A 25,519-nucleotide genomic window follows, 5' to 3' on the forward strand; every position below is an offset into this window, starting at 1 on the left:
CCGAAATCTATGATTTTTCTGCTAACATTTTGGTAAGTTTTCAAAGTCTTCGGCCCAGAAACTTGGTGGCCGCGAGTCCAAAAACAGATAAACCTCATTCCGGACGTCCTGTGCAGAATGAAAGTTATTTTATTTTCTATCTTTCGAAAACTACTTATGATATTCGACCCAGGCACTCTGGTGCTACATCAAAAGTTTCTTCCGTGCAAACACCTTTATTTTTAAAGCAGTCTTTTCAAACCAAAACAAAGGACCAAAACAAAGAGGGATCTTTTGCTGAAAACAACTCAACTCCGAATGATATTAAATCTCGATTCAAATGGAGGATTGTGGTGGGAGTTTTGAATCGTTGTCAACAATTCAACCTAGTGCTCGTCGTTTAGGTTTGTGTATCAAATTATGTTTCACGATATGGATTAAAAAAGCAAGGTTTCAATTTATGGCGCTTCGTATCGATCTATGCCAATAATGTTATTTAAGGAGATTTACTTTCTTGCTGTTAACGGACTTTTTTTTTTCCGCTAAAATTGCATTAATCACTTTTTGTTAAATTTTAGTACTGCTGTATTTTTAATTTAACAGTTTCATACTGCTTTAGTATACAAGTGATTAAAACATTACGACTGAAAACAAAATATTGATTCTGATCCTCTGTTACCCACTTTAGGGAAGAATGAACTGTTATTGAGTAAAGATAGATTGCACATTATTTGAAATATTTTTATGTTTATCACATAGTGTATAGGATTCCTGAATTTCAGCTCTTTTTCAGAAATCTGATGTGTGGTATTTCAGAAATCTGATGTGTGTATCAGTTTCTTAATATCACAGTTAATGAGATAATCACATTAACTGTGATATTAAGAAACTGAATTTACATACATTTAAAGACTGGCTGATTTACAGTTAAATGGTTCTAAACTTTATAAAGTCTTAAATTATAAGATATAATTTTCGAATTATTGTTCATTAAATGATTTCATGAAATATGTGTTTCAATTAATAGCTTCTAAAATCATATGAATTAGCATACTTACTTGGGAAATGCATTAATTGCTTTTGTTATTGTTTTAGGTCACACAAATATATGTCTTTCTGTCAAATTTTTTTAACCCTTTAACTGTCAAGTTATTTTGATGATTTGGGTACACAAATTGTCAAATTTTTTTATTGGAAAAACCAAATGTAGCCGAAATAAACATCTCCCGATATATATTCGGGTATGACAATACGATGCACTCAAAAAAAATTACCCCGAGAAATACTCAGGCGTGACATTTTCAAACACCAGTGCTTGGGCATGACAGTTAAAAGGTTAATTCGTAGTGGAATATTATTTCCATGGATAGAAAACAAAATTTTGGCTTTCATATTCACGTAGTACTGAGATTTAATTAATACCTAGTTTACACATGGAAGGGATGCTAATTCTTTGTGTTGCTAAATGTTTGCCTGTATCGAGAGCTTAATTTTTAAAATTGGAAGTGCTGGAACACTATGGAAAATCAGTGGGTATTATAAAGATAAATAAATAAATAAATCACTAGTTTTTAAATAAATTAAAATGTAAAAAGTAAATAAATAAAATAGTCACAAATTATTAATTATACTAATGCATTTTTAAAACTAAATAATAAAATGAAGGCTAACTGAATTAATGATAATGTATAATTTATCCAGGACAAAGGAAAGTTTTGAATAATATTCGGTACTTTTCTGCTATTGGGAACGGATTCAGAAATGTACGCATGTGTGCATGTACATATGTATGTTGATGTGTGTTTGTGTACACTCAGATTCATACCTACATACATATACACACACTTGAGCATACATACGAGTATTTTTTAATCATTTCCCGATATCAGAAATGTTCCCAATATTCTCCACGGTTAAGATGAAACTGCTTCATTATTTAGGTTTCTAATTTGTTTAAATCTTTCTTGACTGAATGGATAGAATCTATAAGTATTTTTTTTTTTTTTTTTTTCCTAGAGACAGCATTTTGAAATAGGGGATTTTGCTGCTCAGGAGCTCAAATTACTTTCCATTTTTATGACTTAGATATATTTTGATTTTGCATAGTATCTGAGACACTTCTTAGAAATAAGGCAACTACTCTAATTATTTAAAAAATAATTTCATTTATCTTTATATGTAGATATATATATATTTTTTCCATGTAATTGTTTCAGAATATTTAAATGTGTATCAGTTTTCTCTTGAAAATTCACTTTACCTTTCTCTTTTATGAATTTTGTTTTAAAAAATCATCTGGCTTTTTGCTCTTACAGAGTTGATAGGAATAATATTTCTTTCTTTCTTTTTAATTTTTCATTGTTTTTTTTTTATCTTGCACCTCGGAAAGTCTAAAGGCAAGACTTATAGACCTACAATTTCCAGAAAAATATGACAAAATGAAAAAATATCTTCATGATATTAACACATAACGGTCAGGTTTTATAGGAAATTTGAGATAAATTTCTTATCATTTGAAAAAAAAAAAAAATTTAAGAAGAGTGAAAACCAAATTATTTGAATTCTTTCAGTCTCAGAGATCTTTCTCTAATATGTTTATCTTCCCTTTATTTTCTTATCTTTCCACTAGACACAAGCATGAAGAAAGCAAAGAAATTGGAAACCAACAGTTAATTAAAAGATTCGTTATATTTATGTCATTGCCCCATACATACCTCAGCACCGGCCCTACATTCTGAAAATTTTGCCTTAAATTTTGTTGCTTCACTAAATTATAATAATTCTGCCACACTGGCTCTGGCACCAGTTTGGACCTTGTATCATTATCCATTATCATTATTCATTATATATTATTATAAATAAATATAAAATGTTATGTTTATTTTCAGTACACATATTATTCAAGAAATAAAATTAGCAGTTTCTTCTATACATTCGAAGTACAAGCAGTTCTTTAGAATATAAAATATTTTTAATCAATTTGAAAATTCCAAAATGAAGAGGAAATTTGTTGGAAAAAAATTGGTTTTATAAAGGAAGAGAAAATTATTCTGTAAAGGTGCATTGTTGAAATATTAACAAATTAGGACATGAAGCGGAGACTAGTAGGAACATTGATTTGTTTATTGAAACAAATAAACTTAGAAAAGATGATATTGGAATTGATCTAAATTAGCTAAAATATCTAGAACATGTTCAAGTTAAAACGACACACAAATAATTTGGTTGTTGTTGCCACAAAACATTTTTTTATAGCTTTTAATGCCTGAATACACAGCTAGTTATACTAATATCATTTTAAAATCATTATCATAAATTATAACTGCTGTCAAAATGTTCTTAGTGTTTCTTTAATGGGTTTTTTTAGAAATTTAAAAAAAAAAAAATGTTAAATCTATTATGGCTAAGTACAGTCAAAAGTCGTTAATTCGGACACCCATAATCTGGACCTCAAAGCTACAAACTTTCTGCGCATGTGTCGCATTCACGCATGCGCATAGGCGTTTACGAGTGCGCGTAAGACCTTTACGGCTGCGAATATGTGTGTGCGCATGCGCGTTTAATGTGTAACGGACGGTATAAGCTAAGCTAAAATTATCTAATTCAGTTAATGTTGCAGATTGCGTTGTTCCTTAATCTTTGAATTGGATCCGGCTTATTATTTTTTGCAGACTGTTAGAGCAACTTTATAAAAGTAAGCTTGAACTTTCGATTATGTCAAATAGAATTTCCAATATATATTTAATAATATGTAAAAGATCTACAAAGCGAAAGTATGTTTTGAAATCCGAAATCTGTTTATCAATTTCGCGCCGCTGTCAGCACTATCCTTATCTTCAGGGCAGATGTTTTTATTTTATTTAGCTTATAATTCCTTACTAAATGTAGTATTTGATCTCGATGTACTCCGTCTTTGATATGATTTAAATCAAGTTCCTTCTCATTATATCTTGCTTCCGATAGTTAAGAAAGTGACCCAGAGGTTATTGAAAACAAAAATATTTCGATTGACAAATTAGTCGGTATTCACAACACAGCAATTATAGGACTTCAACAGCGGAACTTTGTAACTAAACAAGAAATTATGTCTGTTTAATAGAATTAAAGAGAAAGTATTATCACATGAAACGAAGCAACTTAAACAACTTACATTGAAAGAAATGTTTAATAAAGTAAACAAAAAAAGCTTTTTCTTTTTGTAAATTTTGATATTCTTTAGATCATAATTGTTCTTTATTTCATAAATTATGGTTTCATATTTTTAATTTTGTAATTTCTGCATGCCATCTTACCAGATTTAAACTGATGATCTATAATCCAGAAAAATCGATAATCCGGAATCGCCGAAGTCCCGATGAGTCCGGATTAACGACTTTTGACTGTATATCTAACTATGTAATTTACCTATTTATAACTAACTTAGAAGTTTTATCTCCTTTCCTTAATCTTTATTGTGTATTCAGGATATGATGCAAAACTGTAAAAATTAATGTAAAGACTTATTCCTTACAGCTAGCGAGACTTAAAATATACATATAACCTATCATCTCTGATATTTCAGTAGCGTTTTGGAACTTTATTAAATATTATTAACTGGGTCAGTTCAGAAAATCTTTTCAAAGCAACTTCAGCAAATCTACTCAAAGCTATGACACAACTATTAACTGGGTTAGACAAAGTGCAACTTTCAACATTCATCAGTCTCGGGCATTCATATCTGTTTGGATCAGTGGCTCTCTCTAATCAAGCAACTGCGGTGGCAACAGCTTCTCCTATGAGTTATGTTGATTATTATTTTACTTCACAATTTAACTTATGCTGGCTAAATATATATTTCAGGATACCTCTTGGCAAAAATTGGCAATTTTTTTTGTGCCATTCCTGTTTATATTCAGTGTCCTCCACAGTAAAGTGGCGTTCAAAACATAATTAAAACAAAAAATATATAATCTCAATAAACTGCATCTTAAATCAAACAAGGAAATAACATAAGAATGGAAATACATATTATGTAATTTCCGCAATATAAAAAGGAAATATTGACTTATTTAAAAATTTCTGTTTCTTCGATATGTGAGACACGCAGAATTCCTTAACAGCATCCAAAAGGTATTTAAAATGATCTAAACTAGAATCTGTATACTGCCATTGCTACATAAATTCTCAAAAGTAAAAAATGAAAAATATTCTCCGTACTGTATTTCTTTCAAAAATTCCATTTTATTATATCCCATGTACCTTCTGTAGTGTTGATATGAACTCCAGTTTCCAAATCCTTAAATCTCGCTGCTTAATTTACCGAGAGGTGAACAAAGACACATACCATATTACATACCAGTAAATCAATGTTTTCTTTCCCAATCATTCTAAAGTGTATAGAAACTTTAGGTTAATTGTACCACCAACAAGCATTTTATTGAATAAATCACAAAATAAGCAATGTACTTCCTAACCAACATCCAACACATAAATAAGCCTTTATAAATGTTTTCCCATTAATAAAATTCACCGCAATCACACAAACAATCACATCATAATACTGTTTCCATAATATTCAACTTCTAAGGTTACCATAAATGAAGCAACAACTCCAAGGGGTACCTTAAAATATAGACTAACCCTTATGCCATTTGGCATGAAATTGTGTATACCTCTGGACTGAGCGAGTATGTGACAAAACAAGGCATAAAAGGAAAAAGTCAGTGTATAGTTAACTGTTAGTACAAATTAAACAAAAAGCCATTAATTTTCTTTAAAATATGTGGGACTATTATAACTGGAAAATATAAATGTTTCAAGAAATTTTATAATTTTATGCTAATTACTTGAAAAAATTTTGCAGTTAATTTTATTCTTAAATTTATTTTATAATTAAGTTAAATATTATATTAAGTTTAATAATAATGCATTCTATTACTTACAGATTTATTTTATTCTTACAAATTACAAAAGTGAAGTTCAGGAGTATATAATTGCTTTGGTTTATTCAGTTGCTATTTGCTTTATAAATGCTTAATTTTCTTCATTGATTTTCCTTAAAAGTACTTAATTTCCATGTACAGAAGCATGTACGAACCCTGTGAATAAAAAAAGTTATTTTGGCCTAATGGCAGCCAAGCGGTAAAGTCGCTGAACACTGGTAGTTAGGCCTGAAGTTAGAATCCTGCAAATGGGCTGGCTGCATGGGCATTTCCGTGGTTTTCCCCATGTGTAATGTGTATATAAGTCAGTTTCCCTCAGAAGTCCTCCGTGAAGGCATCCCTTCCCCTAGGCAGATAGCCTTCAAAAGGCTTTGCCATAATTACACAAAACCAAAAGGGTAATTTCTGAAATTATAGATCAGTATAAAATATAAAACAAGATTTAATCAAAGTGTAAAAATAAATGAATTTTATATATTTTTAATCATAGTTACCTCATAAACAATTTCTATAGCCTTAATGAGTTTCGAAGAATTGTCCATACTTTCTCATTAATAATATTTAACCATGTGTAAATTAATGTTCTCTGTTACTTGTTGAGAATCTTACTAATTCCTCTTTGCAACACTACTTTTATTTCAGTCGAATTTGTATGATTCATGATGTGACATACAAAGCTTTTGTATGAGGAATAATAATACTTCCAACAATCTTCTTTTTTTTTTTTTTTTTAGCTATAATGATGGACACTTGCCTATTCAGCATTGGCCACTCCTAAAGCCAGAAGAGTGGCCATTTTATTGTGGAGGCACCTAATACGCAAACACTGTTGCCTCATATGACAGTTATAACCATGCCTTCCCCGGGATTCAAACCCAGGCCCTTTGGTTCTGCAATAGTCTCTTCTAACCACTATACTGTCTGGGCAGCAACTTTCAACCATCTGAAATTATTTTAATTGCATGCAAAATATTATCCTTAAGAATTTAAATTATCATATTTGTTACTGTTTCCTCAGTCAGGTTTAGCTGTAGAATAATCCATTTTCTTGCAGCTCTCCAAAATATTTGTTTTTGCCAAATTTGCTTTTATATAAGCAGAACAATTATTCCAAATTTTGCAAGTACTCTATTTGTTTAACCATATTCGAAAATGCCTTCTAATCAGCAGTTAAACTGCTATGCTGGTGCACATTTTTGAAATTTATCTATATGTTTAATAACTACATAATATATTTAATATTTGCATACCCACTTTTTTAAATTTATTATTCCAAGACTCATTTTTCATAGACTTACTACATGTGTTTTTTATCTTTGTGGAAGTCATTAAAAATTTTCTTTCACTCAATTTCATATCGTTTCCACATTTCAAGCACACATAAATTTTAGAGATTGATCTATACCTAGTTCATTAATCATGCATTTCTCACCTGTTATTTTCAAATAAAATTAAACATTTAATTTTAATCATTTGTTTTTACTTGAAGAAACTGCAAACATCATGGTACATGTCAATAATCCATCTTAAAGGAAATTCGTAACCTCATTCCTTACTTTCTAACATTCACACAATGTTCATTGATCAGCACTGTTTGGTGATTGCAAGTCACTGATCAGCACTGTTTGATGACTAATGAACTTTAAGTTACAATTATTAGGAAACAGTGTTATTAGTTACAATTATTAGGATTTGTATTAAAGGAGCGGGATCTTCCTTTCAGCTTTAATCTCAAAGTGGATACCTTTAAAAAAGTTTGCACTTTCTTGTTATGTATTAAAATTAAATTGTCATTTATCATTATTGTGCTAAGTTTGCTATAATTATCAGATAGCATACATATAAAAAGCCTTATTTCTACCTTTTGGCTCCATCAGTGGCCGAGTGATAAAGATCACTGAATGTTGGGATTTAGATCCAGGTATAACCACAAGTGAATGTGCTGCCTTGTTTGTGTTTTTCTTCATGTGTTATATGAGCACATGGAGAAATGTGCTTCCTGGTTTTTCCCATGTGCAACATAAATAAAAGTCAGTTTCCTTTAGAAATTTCCTTTATGAAGGCATCCCTTCCCTTAGGCATATATTCCTCATGTGCTTTGCTACATTCAAATAACAGTAAGCTACAATAAATAAAGCTCTTTGCCATCTTCTATTAAATGTTATCTAAGGTAGTTAATCTGCATTTATTTCCATTTAACATTGCAGCATTGTGCATCAATATTTATGTTTTATTACTTACTGTATTAAATCTATATTATTGTTATTGTGTTGTCAGTTTCTTTTATAAAATTCTTAAGGTTTAACCAAAAATGAAAAGTTTAACTGAAGTAATTTTGCTTGGTTAATGGAATAGATCTTAATAATAAATAATAGTAATTAATGTAATAATGAATAATTAATGTAATAATAATGGTAATACAATTAACTAATAGTATTGCAAACATTTCTTTATAGATCCTTTTTGGGCAACACGTTTATGGCAGAAATTGATTAAAGAAGCTGTGTCAAATGTAAAAGTTTGCCGACAAAGACATTTTCTGAAGAATTATGACAATGTATTTAATGGAGAAGATCTGGTGGATGTCATTTTTTCCTCCTTAAAGCAATGTTCTGAACTTGATGTTCAGCGCATTGACAGAACTAATGCTATAAAAGTAAGTTTTAGTGACATTTTGAAATTCAAAAGATTTCTGTTTGTTAAGATATGGTATAAAAAGTATACTGCTGTCTTATATAATAATCTATTCTATTATCATTTTTACCGGTCTTAAAAAGACATAGTCTGAACAATTTTATTTCCCTAAAGTGTTGTATAATGGATGACTAAATAGACTACAGTTATCTATTGCTCTTTTACTTACCAGTTTCTGCTATGCATCAGATAACATTGTTCAATGGAATTTAAAAAAAAAAAAAAATTATATTGTAACAAAGTATAATTACTTTTACTCCATATTAAAAATGAAAAATTTAAATATTGCTTTGAAGAATATTGTACTGCCAAATAAAACCATCTAGAGAAACTTAAACAGATACTTTTTTATCAAAGCAACCATAAGAATTTTTCGCAAAACTTGGCAAAGTTGAGAAATTTAATATAAATTTTAAATATTATCAAAGATCTGTGGGGTGTCTGTTTTAATTAGGAAGTTTTCTTTTCTATTAAAAATGACCGTGCAAGTTTGGTAATTATGGGATGGTATCTTCTTTATGTATAATTAATCTTTAGTTTTTAAACCTTTACCTGCTAAATCTCTATCTAATGAAACTTCAGAAAAATTTCCCCTTGTATGCAAATAAGAAGTATAAGGAAATATGACATATATATTAATAATGACATATACATAATAATAATATGACATATATATAATAGAAATATGAAACCTTCAGTTTTAATTTTGGTTTTTACCTGTACTGCATGATGCAGTAAGCTGAAAAGGATCTCGGTTATTATCTGCCTGTCTCCAAAGATAGTGGAAGAAATTTATGATATTCGTTTGAAGACAATCTTGACATGGATAATTTAAGTTCCATAAATTAAATATCAAATAAGGAAAATAATTACTTATATAATTTACTAGTTCCTAGTATGCAACAGGATTCAAAATCTTTTCCTTGGGTTATTTTTGCACAAAATTTTCTTTTTTATGCTTAATTTCTTATATTGCTAAAAATTCCATTATTATTTTATATTAGAGTCACTTATAGGTGACTGTAGTTGCACTTTCCAATTTTTAATCATATCAGATAATTCAGCATCTGATGAATTAACTGATAGAGAAATAAAAGAAATGTCTAGATCCCATAAATCGGAGGGGCTCATCTTCAGTAGAGAAAAGATAAATAAACAAAAAAATAAATCTCAATCATTAAATATAGAATCTGTATGTATGTGTATTTCTTGCATAGTGGAAAAACGGTGGCATGTCGAGCCACTGAATTTTGAACACATAGTCCTTCGCCCAAACATATGCACTTATAAATTTTGCAATTGCTTTTTATTTATTTCACATTTTGAGCAAATTCAGTGGCATTTTGATGTAAAAAAAAACTTGACATTTTAAAAGCAATGTGTTGCAACCTGGAAAATGTAAGCGATTAAAAAAATTTTTTTTGCCACTCGGGAAAGCATAAGATATTTGTGCATTTCAAAGTTAATCCACAAACTCAGTGACTTAAAAGAAATATATTGTCACTATTTAAAATAAAATACATTCATCTTTCATGTGCAAGTAAGGTGTCATTTTGCAAAGAATTTTGCTGTCAAATTGAATCTGTCTGTTATTGATTAAAACACTAAACGATTTAAAAGAATAAATGTAGTTATTATATGTATGATTATTAATTAGTATCTGCATGATAATTAATTACAAGTTCGGCCCATGAAATTGCAATCATTTTATATATTTTTCTTTTTATAATAACTATTTTGGGTAGCTGGCTATACAGGTAGCTATTAATAATATATTTTTAAAGATAGAAAATTTAGTCATGATGTAGTATGCGATCGTAATTAGCATATTGATTAATTCGATTTAGCATTGAAAAGTATCAATTTTAATTGATTATTTATTATGATTGTGAATGATGAGTGCCTTTCTCATAAGGGTCTGGACTGACTGGGATACCATTATTGAATCAAAAACTACCAAAAGAATTTTATCAGACCTGTGCACAGTACTAATACTCAAACAATTGAATTGTCTTGGAAGATTTTGAACCTAAAGATTCTGCACAGCATGCTTTCTCGTTATCTCACAAAAGTGTGGTGAAAATATTTTAATAAAAATAACTATTTTTCAGCTATGCTGCACAACATTCATAATGCATGTGATTAATAAAATGACTGTATAAATCTAATGTACTGAATATTAAAAATGGCCTTTTTAAGGGCCACACCTTTTGTTTTGTAAAATTGGAAGGAACATAAAGGAATTAAACATTTAACAGGTTGTTAAACTAATTAATGGAATTATTTTCATTTATGTATTCTTAATTATTTATATATTTTTTCATATAACATTTTAGTGGCACCATTTAAGAAATAACAAACTAACAAAAAGGTGGTAGATTGAATACTACATCATTATTTAATACTGTATATAAATGTTTTTGTGTTATCCAGATCAAAAGCAATTTTTTAACATATTTTAATGTTTCTCATCTTTGTTTAATAATGTTTCATCCCTTTTTGCAAAATTAGTTGATTTAATAGCGTTTTATAATTAACAATCATAGATACCATCTTCTTGCCATAGGATGAAACAGCCAAGTCGATGATATGCATGCCACCATTTTCTGTTCGACAATCTCTCCTTTTACCTCCATGGTGATCCTAACAATTTTCTTTGTTGTTTGACTCTTAAAACTCATTGTTAACGAATTTACTAAAAATTTAAGCAAAATCATGTGAAAATTAAAAGGTATAGCATGCATTGTTCACTGAATGATATCAGCAGGCATACTGATCTTCATGGGCAATCTCAGCATTGTCTCAAGAGGTAAACAAAGGAGAACATTCATTCATGGTTTATCGAACTTGAGTCTTATTCTAAACAAATACCATACACTAAACAAAGGTTTTCAATCCAAACAAAGACATATATCAAGCTGGACTTATTTCTAAGCTGAGGTACAATCATTATTAATTGCAGCAAAGGAATCGTGCAGCTGTAATATGTGGTATATGATTTTATGGTACTTTTCCGTTTTGTCAGCATAGGCGATAAAGTTGCCAATAATGGTACAACTGATACCAAACAAAATATCTTCACTGGCAACCTTTTGCACCTCATTTTTAAAAAAAGTCACAGCCATTTCGTATCAGATTGATTGTTTCTTTCAATATTGGCATACAATTACATATAATTTTTACCAGATAGTTCAATTTTATGCCCCAAAGCCCTGGCCCTTCGTAATAATTAAGTCAATTAGGATGCAATCACACTGCACACCCGAAGGCGAAAATACAGAAAAGGCAAAGGGTTAAATTCTTCAATTCTAATGAAAATGCACTGAGGTAAAGCACTGAGGTTTCTAAAGTAAAGTACATTCTAAAGTAAAGCACTGAGGTTTTACATAATTTCTGAGTAAGCTATTCGTACAAACTGAAATAATTCTTTCATTTAAACTTGTATTCGAAATTAAGATTTAACTTTAAATTAATGTAGATAATTAGATTTTTGTAGTGTTTACGTGAGATGAGATCACTTGGGGTCACGTTATATGAACCGGTGAATCAGGATGTTGAACTATAAAAGCATAGTAAATTCTTAAGTAAGTAGTCAATAATAAATAAATAAATAATCAATAAATTTATTGTCTTTATATATTGCCTTTTTACAAAATTTTAAACTATATTAAAATGTTTATGCCTTCAACATAAAAAATTCTTAAGAACTAATATTTGTTAACATTTTTTATGTGTATACTGTACGTTGCCGCCGATAAAGTCTGCTCGGCGAGATTTGCACCGGCAAAACAGAAAAGTACTGATTTTGTTTGAATGCATTTCTAATATGCATTTTCATAGTTCATCAATAGATGCTGCTTTTCCATTTTTGATGCTGCTTCCATAAAATGCTGCCTTCTTATGAAATTTATTACATTTTCAAATTTTCATCAATATATTATAATCTTGGAAAAATTAGATGGCTTTATTGTATAAATCCTAGACACCTCTAATTATGTATAAAAGACCATAAAAAATAAATTCAAATGTATATTTAAATAAAAATGTATATCTTAAAATGTAATGCTTATATTAATTTCCAGGTATGCCAAGTTTTGATGGAGAAAAAGAAGCTGTTTGAAAGTGTAGTTCCAAAAGGCAACCTTAAATTTGAAGATAGCTCTAGCCGACTTTATAGATTTGTCGAAGATCAACCTGAGGAAGAAACCGGAAAAGAAAATATGGAAGATAAAGAAAATTCCAGGTTTGAAAATAAATACAAATAGTATTTGTATGCGATGTAGTAAATTCAACTTTTTGTTATGAATGTAATTTAATTATTCATTCATTACATGTTTTTAGGTTAGTTTCATTTCAACAAGACATGGAAAATGTTATTGTGTCTCCATATGATCTTAATCGTAATTTGCAAACACCAGAAAGCCAAGAGGTTATTATCATAGATAGTGTTAAAAGAAGCAGTAAAAGACGCTCTTTTCGGATAAGAACTCCACTTATGCGAGTGAGAGACACAAAGCCTAGTCCAGTTCGGTTATCCAAGAGAAATGTACGGGACGCTGATCATGAAGGTATTCTTTCATGTTATAGTAAAACTAATTTTTGTAACAGCTTTTATGTGAATGATTTTAATTTATATCGAGATATTTTAATTCATAATTTCATTCAAGATTAGTTAATTTTATTTAAGGATTCGAACTATTCTCTCTAATAAACATAAGTAGATTTGATTACTGAAACTCTACAGAATTTACAAGGGTTAATCTTAGTATAAAGTTCTTAAAAGTCAAAGTATTTAAGAGTTCATATGTATGTTTGATCAAAAACTGAACAAAAATTTTTTAATCATCCAAAGTAGAATTATTGACAAAATCATTGCAGATTCCAAATGTCATATTTCATTGTATACACAGGTAGTTAGATTGTTCATTGCTGTAACTGATATTTTATTTAATATATTAGCAGTGATCTATCAATCAAATCATAAATATTTAACATATTTAACTGATAGAGGCTTAGATCTGAACTATGAAACAGAATTAAACTATATTAATAATAAAATTCTGTTTATGTCATTGTGATACGATATTTGTATTCATGAAAAGCATTACATGAGAAATAGAAGTTATAAAAAATATTATTTTTTAATCTACCTGTTGACCATATAGAGAACCATGAAATGCTTTAACTTTTATATTCATTTAATTTTTTTTCTTTTAAATAAATGCACTAATTTTACCAAATACTAATTATTTTTTCTTCTCTTTTATATTATGTGCAAAGTTCCTTTTCTTTTCTTCCTTAGAAGATCACTAAACTAACTCTTAAAAAAAAAAAAAAAAAAAAAAAAAAGGAATAAAGAGGTATCTAGCCTTAAAAGAGGCAGGTAAAGACTAATTTCATTGATATTGCAAATTTTGCATTCTTTATTAAATGACTTCATTGTGGTTCATATTCATTTAACAAAGAGAATTTATACGTACTCTTGTGTGTATACAAAATTAAGAGAATAATAATAATAATAATAATAAAATACCTCCCAAACTTCTCTGAAAATATTAGACAGATTTGAATGAAATTTGATATGGATATAGAATAATATAAGAGAGCAGTTTATGCCATACAGCAGGGAAAGTACCTTTTCATGATTTTGAGTAACGCCCATAAGAGAATCTACCTGTTGACCATATAGAGAACCATGAAATGCTTTAACTTTTATATTCATTTAATTTTTTTTCTTTTAAATAAATGCACTAATTTTACCAAATACTGTTTTGCTTTATTTTTTCTTCTCTTTTATATTATGTGCAAAGTTCCTTTTCTTTTCTTCCTTAGAAGATCACTAAACTAACTCTTAAAAAAAAAAAAAAAAAAAAGGAATAAAGAGGTATCTAGCCTTAAAAGAGGCAGGAAAAGACTAATTTCATTGATATTGCAAATTTTGCATTCTTTATTAAATGACTTCATTGTGGTTTATATTCATTTAACAAAGAGAATTTATGCGTACTCTTGTGTGTATACAAAATTAAGAGAATAATAATAATAATAATAATAATAATAAAATACCTCCCAAACTTCTCTGAAAATATTAGACAGATTTGAATGAAATTTGATATGGATATAGAATAATATAAGAGAGCAGTTTATGCCATACAGCAGGGAAAGTACCTTTTCATGATTTTGAGTAATGCCCATAAGAGAAGGAATGACAAAACTGATATTGTAAGATGGCGTTTAAAAGAAGGCTAAGAGATTTTAGAGAGTATGATCACCTCTACTGACATAGTTATAGAACTATTATTTTGTGATTTTTTAATATTCAAAAATAAAATTAAATAATTTCATAAATTTGTTGCTGAATTCATCTTTGATATTTTATGTGTACAGATTTAATTTAAAATTTTGTGAATAAATCATGTTATTAATTATAAAAGAGTTTATCTTCTTTTCAAATAATATAAAAATTAGAAATAGGGTTGAATACCACAGCAACTTATCACATTTGTGGTTAATTCCAGTGCTGCATAATGAATTCTTTTGTTTACAGGCATTAGTCTGTCTGCATTATAGTAGCATTCATCAAATGGACAAGCATAATTTAACAAAAACTAATCTGTTTTGTTTGTGATAATCATTTTGTATTTGCTTTTACTGTGTTTTTAAAAATTGAGCATAAAAAGGTATTAAAGCATAGCCCCCCCCCAAAAAAAATTTTTCTATCACAAATTAAATAGGCTAGCTTTGGTTAGGTTACACTTGCACATTTGGTGTATACAAAACCATAACAGCTAAGTTTAAATATCTTATTTAGCTCTACAAACTCTTAAGAACTGCTTTATAAGTTATGGGTTAGAAAATAAAATTTGTAGGTAAGAAATATTAAAATAATTTGATGAAGCATATATATGTATATATTATTAGTTAAATGGATAAGAAAAACAAAAAAGTGGGATCCAAAAGTGAAAAGAAAAGGAAAAAACAGGCAGAAGACAGAAAAAAGCTCCCTAAATTGAGCAACTTTATTATTAAAACATCATATCTGGAAAACAATTCTTTAGTAAGTATTATCTCTGCCAGTAAGGTTGAACAGCATGAACAAAAAAAACTATAATCAGCTAAAGTTGGCTGCACTAATAAGTAATGCAGATGCATTCACATCAGCAGATTGCAGGGTTCGTACGGTCCTTAAGAGTCCTTAAAAGCCCTTAAATTTTTTGGAATTGATTTTTGGTCCTTAAAAGTCCTTAACTTTGGCCAAAATCAGCAGAAGGTCCTTAATTTTAATCATCTGAAATTTCTGTTTGTTTTTATGGCTGCCATTTTGAGTGTGACTTAGCATTTTGGAGGAATATTTTTGGTGACTCACTGACATATATGGTTATCTTTTGAATGTGTTCATGGGTTGTAATTTGTTTCTATTTCTAATAAAAATGATGGGATACTCGAGTTTCTAAGCAAGAAGTGAAACATAAGCATTTCGAAATTTTTTTTTTTCTAATAAAGAACTCTTAAACAACTTTTCGCTTTTGGGGATGTGAATTCTTTTATTAAACAACTCTAAATTTGACGACTTGCCAATATTTTGGCGATTTTAGGATTAGTTTCTATAGAAAATTTTTAATTCCGAGATCTGACAATTTTTCAACCAGTTTTTTAAAACATCATAACATTCATAAATTTCATTAAAATAATGGTAATATATTGAAATTATATATAAAAAATAACATTAAAATAAAACATTCTATTTTTTGCTGTCATATTATAAAGTTTCATTTTGGCAACTTATACAATATTATGAATCTGATAAATAATGCATATTGCTATAAAGCATAATTTACGAAACAGCTCTTAGCAAGAGCAAAATTAGCTATGCAATTAATTAAAAATGTCTTCTTTTTAATTTTTTCATAGTAAGCGTTTTTCCCATGCAATTGTCTCGGAATATTCAAAATTCTCAGAATAGGCATCAGTTTTCTCTATAAAATTAATTTTACACTTTTTCCTTCCTTCTTTTTTTTTTTCAAAATATTTGTGACTTTTTGCTGTTACAGAATTGGTAGTGATAATTTTTCTTTAGTATTTTAGACATTGCAGCTTGGAAAGTTTAGAAGGGTTTGAAGTCAAGATTTATAGACCCACGATTCTAGAAGATTTGAGAAATATGTGACAAAATGAAAAATGTCTGCATGATATCGACACGTAATAGATGCATTTTACAGAAAGTTTGCGATGAATTTCTTACCTTTTGGAGAACGTCTGGAAGAACAATGAAAACATAATATTTTAATGTTTTACTCCTGATACTAGAATCTTTTTCTTAACATGTTTATCTTCCCTTTATTTTCTCTACCTTTCACTAGACACAAGCATCAAAAATATCAAAAATGCTTCTAATCTTATCACTGGGCAGGCATTATAGAAAGGGATTTTTTTATTAAGAAAGAAATTGAAAACTTACAATTTAAAAGATTCATCTAATATGCCTTAATGCATCATACACAGAGCTGGCACTAGGCATTTTCCCACCTGATGCAATCTCTGTGGATCCTAAATTCTAAACGTTTTGCTATTTGTAGATTTTCTTGTTCGGTGTGTCACTAAATTCTAAAAATTCTGCCACACCAGCTTTGTAACCGGGCTTTACCATATATATTTCATATTTCTTCTGAATGTTCATATTACTAAAGAAATAGAATTAGCCACTTTTTCTATACATTCTAAATGCATTTAGTGTTTTTTAGAATAACAGAAATAATTAGATCCAAAAATTCTAAAATGAAAAGGAACCGTGTTGAAGAAAGAAACTGAGTACATAAAGAAAATTACTCCTCAAAGATATGTGCAGTTATTATTATGTAACTTACCCAATTGTTTATAATTTCACCCTTTCAGTTTATGATTCAGTCAGGGGTTTGGGACTATTTAACTTTTACCAGATCAAGTAAACCCTCATAGGTACCTTGTGGAGATGTTGACAAGTTAGGAGATAAGCACGCAGAAACTAGCGAGAGCATTGGTTTGCATATTGAGACAACTCTCTAATTGTTAGAAAAGATGCTTAAAGAGAAAGAAATCTATATAAACTAGCCAAAATGTTTGGAAAGGCTTCAAATTAAAATGAAGGATAAATATTTTGTTGAGTGTTGTTACAAAACATAAATGTTTTTAAAAGGAAGTTTTGTAGCTTTTAATGTGTATCCTAATATCGTTTAAGAATCAATGTCATAAATTACATGTATTTTAAACTGAAATTTTATTAGATTTTGATTTTAATAGGCTTTTTTAACAAATATTGTTAAAAAATAAAATTTAATAGTGGCCATGTAAATCCATAATGACTAAGGTTATCTAATTACCTAATTTAATTATTTATAACTAACTGCTTACTCTTAAAAGTTATCTCTACATATTAATGCGAGTTACTGCTTTTCATTGACGCTTACTGTGGTCACAAGATAAAACGCAAAAATTTAAAATTCAAGTAAAACTTATTCTTTGCATCTAGTGAAACTTACAAAGAATACAAAACAACTTATCATCTCTGGTACTTTAATCGCTTATTGGAACATTTAAGTATATTAACTGGGCTACAATACCTTGGAACTCTACACAAAGCTGTGACACTAATTGCATCACACAGAGCCTGACTAAGTTTCAACACTTGCCAAATGTGTCTACATCAGACCTTTCGCGTTTGTTCTAATGAGCAGGTCTCTATCTAGACAAGCAACAGCGTTGACAACATTCAATCTTTTGTTATGAACCATGCTGATTATGATATTACTTCTCATTTTAACCTATACTGTTTGACATAAAATCTACCTGCTATTTATTAAACCTCTAAACTGACTAAGTATGTAACAAAATGAGACATAAAAAAATCAACATAAAGCTAACTATTAGTAAAACGTAAGTAAATGTCATCTTCTTTCAAATATGTCCAACTATTATAAGTGTAAAATATTTAATCCTACTTGATAAATTGTATAAAGTTTATTTTATTCTCAAACTTATTAATCATTATGTTAATTAATTCATGTTTACTAATAATGCATACTACTCAAGGATCTATTTTATTTTTAGGATGTGTAAACGCAACGTATTAATTTTATTTAAAATGTATTTTCTCGATTGGCAACAACAGTTTTTTTCAGAACGATAATATTTTGAACTGTAAGTTTTTTTGAGCAGTAATGTTGACGGTAATGTTTCTGAATAAAGCAAGTATTTAACAATTAATGTTTGACGGAATGTGTTTTTAATAAAGGAAATAATTAATTGCTAACATTTCAGAAGTGGGATAAACTAGAATTATTATCTAGATTTAACAACGTATTGCCTTAACGTACGCTAAGCCTAAACTGAATGCGGAAGCTCGCCAAAACTGAAAGTAGAAAGGTGCGTGAATTTATAAACTGTTTATGTTATGTCTAAGTATTAAACGGAAAGAACTTAAGTATAATTATTGTATTAGTATTTGAAAATTTAAGTCTAAGATGGCTTATTTGGCAAGAGGCAAAAAATATGATTTAAAAGAACTTGGTTTGGAACTTGATGTAGATGTCCCTTCTGATATTAAAATTGTAGACTTAAGAGATATGATTTTGAATAGTAAGAATTATAACGAAGACTTTACTAAACAAATGCTTCTTATAAATGATCGTTTAGACAGGGAAAAGTTAGAAATTTTAGAAAAAGAAAAAGATAAGCAAAGAACATTTGAAATGGAAATTATAGAAAAAGATAAGCAAAGAACATTTGAACTTGAAAAATTGAAAATAGAAGCGGAAATCAGAAGTAGTAATGTAAATGATTCTGGTCCTTCTAATGTTAGTAGAAGTAATATTTGTGATATGAGTAAATTAATGCATAAGTTGAATGAAGGTGATATAAGTTTTTATCTAGTTTTATTTGAGAGACAGGCACGACGTATTGGGTTAGAAGAACAAAACTGGGTTTCTCAGCTGTTGGGTCTATTGCCTTATGAAATAACTCAATTAATTGCCCGTGAATCAGAAGAGAAAGCTAACGACTATAAGCACGTTAAGCAACTGCTACTGAGAAAATTTAAGTTAAGCCCTGAACAGTTTCGGCAAAAGTTCGTTGATCATATTAAAACTTTGCGTAATACGTGGAAGGACTTCATGTTTGAATTAAAAAATTATTTTGAAGAGTGGCTTGCTGGATTAAGTGTAACAGATTTTGACTCTTTAAAACAACTTATTATTACTGATCAATTAAAGAAGAGGGTCCCCGCTGCTATCCGAGACCATTTCATTGATGATTGGTCTAAATTCATTAATCCTGAAGAGTTAGCTGAAAAACTAGATGAATATGAAAATATTCGGGCAGGGATAAAAGTACTTCAAGTAGAAAATAAAACTTTTAGGCATAATTCTAAGCCCAAATCTGGTTCTAAATTTTATGAAGGATCCTATAATCAGTATTCAAGACAAAGAAATGTTAACGATTCCATGCAGACAGATGGTAATTTCAAAGTGGGTTTTAAAAACAGTTTTAATAATAAATACAATCTGAGAGATAAATTTTATAAAACAGACGAAAGGAAAAGGGAATATAATTCTGGCATCCGCAATGAAAAGGGTGAGCCGAAATGCTTCAATTGTAATGATTATGGACATATAGCGATGGATTGTCCTCAACCTAAAAAAGAAATTATTTGCAGGAAATGTAATGAAAAGGGTCATACTTTAAAAAAGTGTATGTCTAAGAATCCAGACTTGACAAATGTTAAAAATAATTTATCCGTGAACCAGAATTCAGGTGTTTCACCAGCTGTATATTTAAAGTATGCTCGCATCAATAATGGAGAAGAAATTACTGCCATCATAGATACGGGTTCTAGTTCGTGTTTATTGAAACAGTCTGCGGCTAAGAGACTGAATCTTATTATAAAACCTGATGTGGAAGAATTGTTTGGCTTTGGGAACCAGAATAAACCAGCCGCTAGAACATTGGGAAAAGTAACTGTTAACTTAGAGATTGATAATGTGGAATAAAAGGACTTTACAGTTCTAATTGTAGGAGATGAAACGCAACCATGCGACTTTTTAGTTGGTCGAACATGGATTGATTTACCGCATATTGCATACGCCAAGATAGGAAATACCTTGCACATACGCTATGCTATAATGACTGCCCATTTTCACAGTTGCAAAATGATAGCAACACTCCGCGAATTAAACTGAAGGCTTCCCAAGAAACTCAAATCGAAAGTAATACGGTTAATTTCGTGAAAGTTAAAACTGATGAAATAAATAATGGTTATGTTTTAATAAGTGGATCGGAAGATGAGTTAGGCTCATTATTGGAAGTAATACAGGGAGAAACAGTGATACCAGTCACTAACTACAGCGATCGAAAACTAATTTTGAAAGAGAATCAATGTATCAGTAGAGCGGAAGTAGCAGAATTAGTTGAACCAAGTTCAGATCAGAAAACTGAAAATTCAAGTCAAAAGGAAATACTAATAATAAATGAAATTAAGAAGTTTAGGAGACCGATTACTTTAGAAGAAATTAAAGTTAATAACAATACTACGCCAGAAAGAAAACAGGAAGTTTTACATTTGGTAAATGAGTATCGAGATTGTTTTGCATTAAATATGGAGGAATTAGGGTGTACAAACTTAACAAAAATGGATATTAAAGAAATTGAAGGGAGTAAGCCTATTTGCATGAAGTCATATAAAACCAATGCCGAAGAGCGTGCTTCTATAAAGAAGATAATAAATGAATGGAAGAAATATGGAATTGTTACTGAAACAAGATCTCCGTATGCTAGTCCAGTTTTACTCGTAAAGAAAAAAACAGGTGAATTACGATTAGTGATAGATTATAGAAAGTTGAATTCGCAAACTGTTAAAGATAAATTTCCACTCCCTAGGATAGATGATCTTCTTGAATGTCTTAGTGAGTGTAAAGTTTTCACTACATTGGACTTAGCTCATGGATATTTGCAGATTCCTTTAACTGAAGAAGCGAAACTGAAAACAGCTTTCATCACTCCAGATGATACTGGTCAGTTTGAACGTATGATCTTTGGGTTAGCTAATGCACCTGCAGAATTTCAGAGACTTATGAATCAAGTTTTAGGTCCATTGCTTAATAAAGAAGTACTGTGCTATTTGGACGACATATTAATTCCGACTAAATCTTGGGAAGAAATGATGGAAAAACTTAGGAAAGTGTTTGATAGATTGAGAGGAGCAATGCTGACATTGAAACTGACAAAATGCGAATTTGGAAAAGATGAAGTTGAGTATTTGGGATTTCTAATAAAATCAAATGGTATGCAACCTGGACCAAGAAAAGTACGAGCCATATTAAACTTTCCTAAACCAACCAATGAACATGAAGTTAAACAATTTTTAGGTCTTACAAGTTTCTTTAGAAGGTTTGTACCGAAATACGCAGAGAAAGCTGAGCCGCTAACGAGACTGACGAGGAAGGATGAAACATTTCGTTGGAACGAAGATCAGCAAGAAGCATTCAGTACTTTAAAGGATCATTTAACTAATGAACCAATACTAGCATTATATAATCCCGAAGCAGAGACTGAAGTGCACACAGACGCGAGCAACAAAGGACTGGCAGGAATGCTGTTGCAAAAAGGTGAAGATAGAAAGTGGCGTTTAGTTTATTGTGTAAGTAAAGGAACAACAGAAACAGAAAAGAATTATCATTCAAGCAAATTAGAATTAATGGCTATAGTTTGGACTTTGACACGACTTCGACAATTTTTAATTGGAATCCGATTTACGGTAATTACAGACTGCCAAGCGTTAGTTTATTTAAACGCGAAGAAAACTTCAAATCCTCAGATAGCAAGATGGAGTAATCTGATCCAGGAATACAATCTTGAAATAAAGCACAGGCAAGGCAAAAGAATGAGTCACATAGATGCATTGAGCCGATCGCCAGTCGATCAGCCAGAAGAAACTTTAGACTCTATAATTGAAAACAACTTGGAAATTTGTTTAACGCTAATGATAGATGAACAAATTCTTATGATTCAGCATTCAGATCCAGAATTACGCAAATTAATAGACATTTTAAAGAAAAAGATAAATGATAGAACGAATGCAGAGAAATATGTAACTGAAAATTACGTCTTGAAGAATAATCGATTGTTTCGTAAAGTGAAAGATCAGGAAAAGGAGAAATTGTTATATGTCATACCTAAATCGATGAGAAAAGGTATTGTAGTAAAATTTCACGATCTTTTGGGACATTTTTCAGCAGACAGAACTGTTGCCAAAATCGAGGAATCATACTGGTTTAAAGGAATGAAATGATATGTTATGCATCACATTTCGATGTGTTTCGAATGCCTAGTAAATAAAATGCCTAATGGTAAGAAACAAGGAGTACTGCATCCAATTAGACCTGGTAGAAGACCTTTTGCAATTATACATATAGATCATTTAGGACCATTCGTAAAAAGTTCAAGAGGAAATAAAGAATTATTTGTAATAATTGATAATTTTACGAGATTTACACATTTATATCCTATGAAAAGTACTGCAACCAAGTATGTTTTAGTTGCATTGAAGAGTTTTGTAGATGATTTTGGGTTACCAGAAAAAATTATCAGCGATAGAGGAACATGTTTCACAGCGAAGGAATTTCGAGAGTACTGTCAAAATAATGGAATCAGTCATACACTCAATTCAACTCAGCATCCAAGTGGTAATCGAATGGTGGAAAGAGCAAATCGAACAATTTTGGCTACGATTAAAACGAGTATGGAAAATCCGAATCGGAGAGACTGGGACAAAAAGATTAAGGAATGCAACAAAAGAAATCTAAACAATATGATAAATAAGACTACAAATAAAACTCCTTTCGAAATGCTTCACGGTTATTCACCAAAATTTAACGACGGATTGATGAGGATGATTACAGATGAAGACGCAGATGAATGGGAGAATCCAGTAATCTTACAGAATGAAGCTAGAAAGAGAATTGAAGATATGCAGATGAAAATGAAAGCAAATTATGACAAGAAGAAAAGCAATTCTTTAACATTCGAACGAGGAGAAATAGTAGTTATGAGAAGAGTACCTAAATCAACTGGAGAATCAACCAAAACACAGCAAAAGTATCGAGGACCTTTAGTAGTTACAGAAGTTTTACCAAGTGATACCTATAGAGTGACTCAATTAGAAGAGAAGGTGAAAGGACATTTCTTTAGTACGACAGCTCATGTGAGCCAATTAAAGTCATGGCAGTGTCAAGCTGAATCAGAAGAAGACGATGATGATGGTGATGACATTAGTGTTACTGGGGATAACGATAACAACACGCCGCATATTACTAAAACTAGGACACAGAAAAAGAATAGAAAACGACATTGAATTTATATGACAGCTAAAGACTTTCGAACTATAAACATTAATATTAGAGATTTAATTTTTTAAATCTAAGTTCTTAATGTTCCGAGGTCGTAACTAAGTTAGGATGCCCGAATGTAAACGCAACGTATTAATTTTATTTAAAATGTATTTTCTCGATTGGCAACAACAGTTTTTTTCAGAACGATAATATTTTGAACTGTAAGTTTTTTTGAGCAGTAATGTTGACGGTAATGTTTCTGAATAAAGCAAGTATTTAACAATTAATGTTTGACGGAATGTGTTTTTAATAAAGGAAATAATTAATTGCTAACAGATGGTATTACAAAAGTGAAATTCAGGCATAGAATAGCATTTTAATTGAATTTATTCAGTTCCCATTTGCTCATAGGTCCTTAATTTTTTCATTAATGGTCCTTAAAAGTCCTTAATTTCTGTGTGCAGAAATGTGTACGAGCCCTGTACTGATGATATGAGAAAATTCCTAATAAATTTGGATGAAAATGAAAAGGACATATGGGCTAAATTCCAAAAGATACTAAATAAAAAATAGGCATTTTGGGGCAGAATGCTATACATCCAGGCAAAATATGAACAATTGACATGACTTTTTCGAAGTCTAAATCAGCGTTTCTCAACTAGGTTTCCGCAGTTTCATAAGAAATAGTGAAATAACACGTATGTGATAAAAGGAAAAACGCTTTTTTTCTCCGGTTCAGGTTTGGTTTTATGATATTATGGCAAAGTCTCAAGGGCTATCTATTTAAAGGGAGAGATGCCTACATGGAGAATTTTCTAAGGGAAACTGGCTCGTGTATGTGTGACACATAATAAAAACCATGAAAATGCTCATGCAGCGAGCCTGTTCGCTGGATTCAAACCTTTGACCGAGCTACCATAGACCTGTTATATACTAGACGGAGCATCGCCATTCAAAACCGGGTGAAAAAGTGGCACAGGAATGAGCTGCAGGAGTTTGGGCATGAAATGGAACTGAATCCAGATTTTGGCGTACTATCGCCATGGCTGGTGATTTTTTTCTCTCTTTTCTCTCAGTTCGTAATGCGAACTTGGAAAGACGTCATTTCGCAGAAGCTGCCGTTGAATTTGCAGAAGAGGTTAGATCGATAAACACCAGCCAAAATTAATAATTTCCCTAAAATTGAACACTTTATTTTAAAATTTAACTTTATTTTAAATTTTAATTTTTAAAATTTAAATAATTTTCATGCTGTAGAATAATATTTTGCAATATGTCCATCGGCGTCTACCAAATTTAAAATAAAATTAAAAAAACTGGAGAGAACAAACTAAATAATAAACTAATAACTAAATAATAAATAATAAACTAATAGCAAACTAAAAAATAAATAAGTAAAATAAATAAATAAAAAAGAAGGCTTTTTAGTACTCAGGACAGAATAAAAAATAAAAAAAATAGATAACATAAGAAGAATGAGTGAAAACAGAAAATAGTACAAAAAGGAAATTTAATATTAATACGAAAAGGAAATTTAATGTTAATACAAAAAGGAAATTTAGTGTTAATACG

The 25,519-nt window shown here is 30.0% G+C and overlaps 1 protein-coding gene across 1 annotated transcript in view; it reads left to right on the forward strand.

Annotated features, from left to right (window-relative positions):
- Nucleotides 1–296: 296 nt before the first annotated feature.
- Nucleotides 297–25,519, forward strand: part of LOC118201612 (DEP domain-containing protein 7-like) — a 63,053-nt gene continuing 37,830 nt past the window's right edge. Inside the window, exons 1-4 of the mRNA XM_035373738.2 lie at nt 297–383; nt 8,357–8,556; nt 12,677–12,837; nt 12,936–13,162. Of these exons, the coding sequence (XP_035229629.1) occupies nt 320–383; nt 8,357–8,556; nt 12,677–12,837; nt 12,936–13,162 (652 nt within the window). The 5' untranslated portion in view covers nt 297–319. The remainder of the gene's footprint in view (nt 384–8,356; nt 8,557–12,676; nt 12,838–12,935; nt 13,163–25,519) is intronic.

The sequence above is a fragment of the Stegodyphus dumicola genome, chromosome 6 (genome assembly GCF_044657685.1).
Source record: "Stegodyphus dumicola isolate Sdum_Otavi_A_Nest chromosome 6, ASM4465768v1".
Classification (NCBI taxonomy): domain Eukaryota; kingdom Metazoa; phylum Arthropoda; class Arachnida; order Araneae; family Eresidae; genus Stegodyphus; species Stegodyphus dumicola.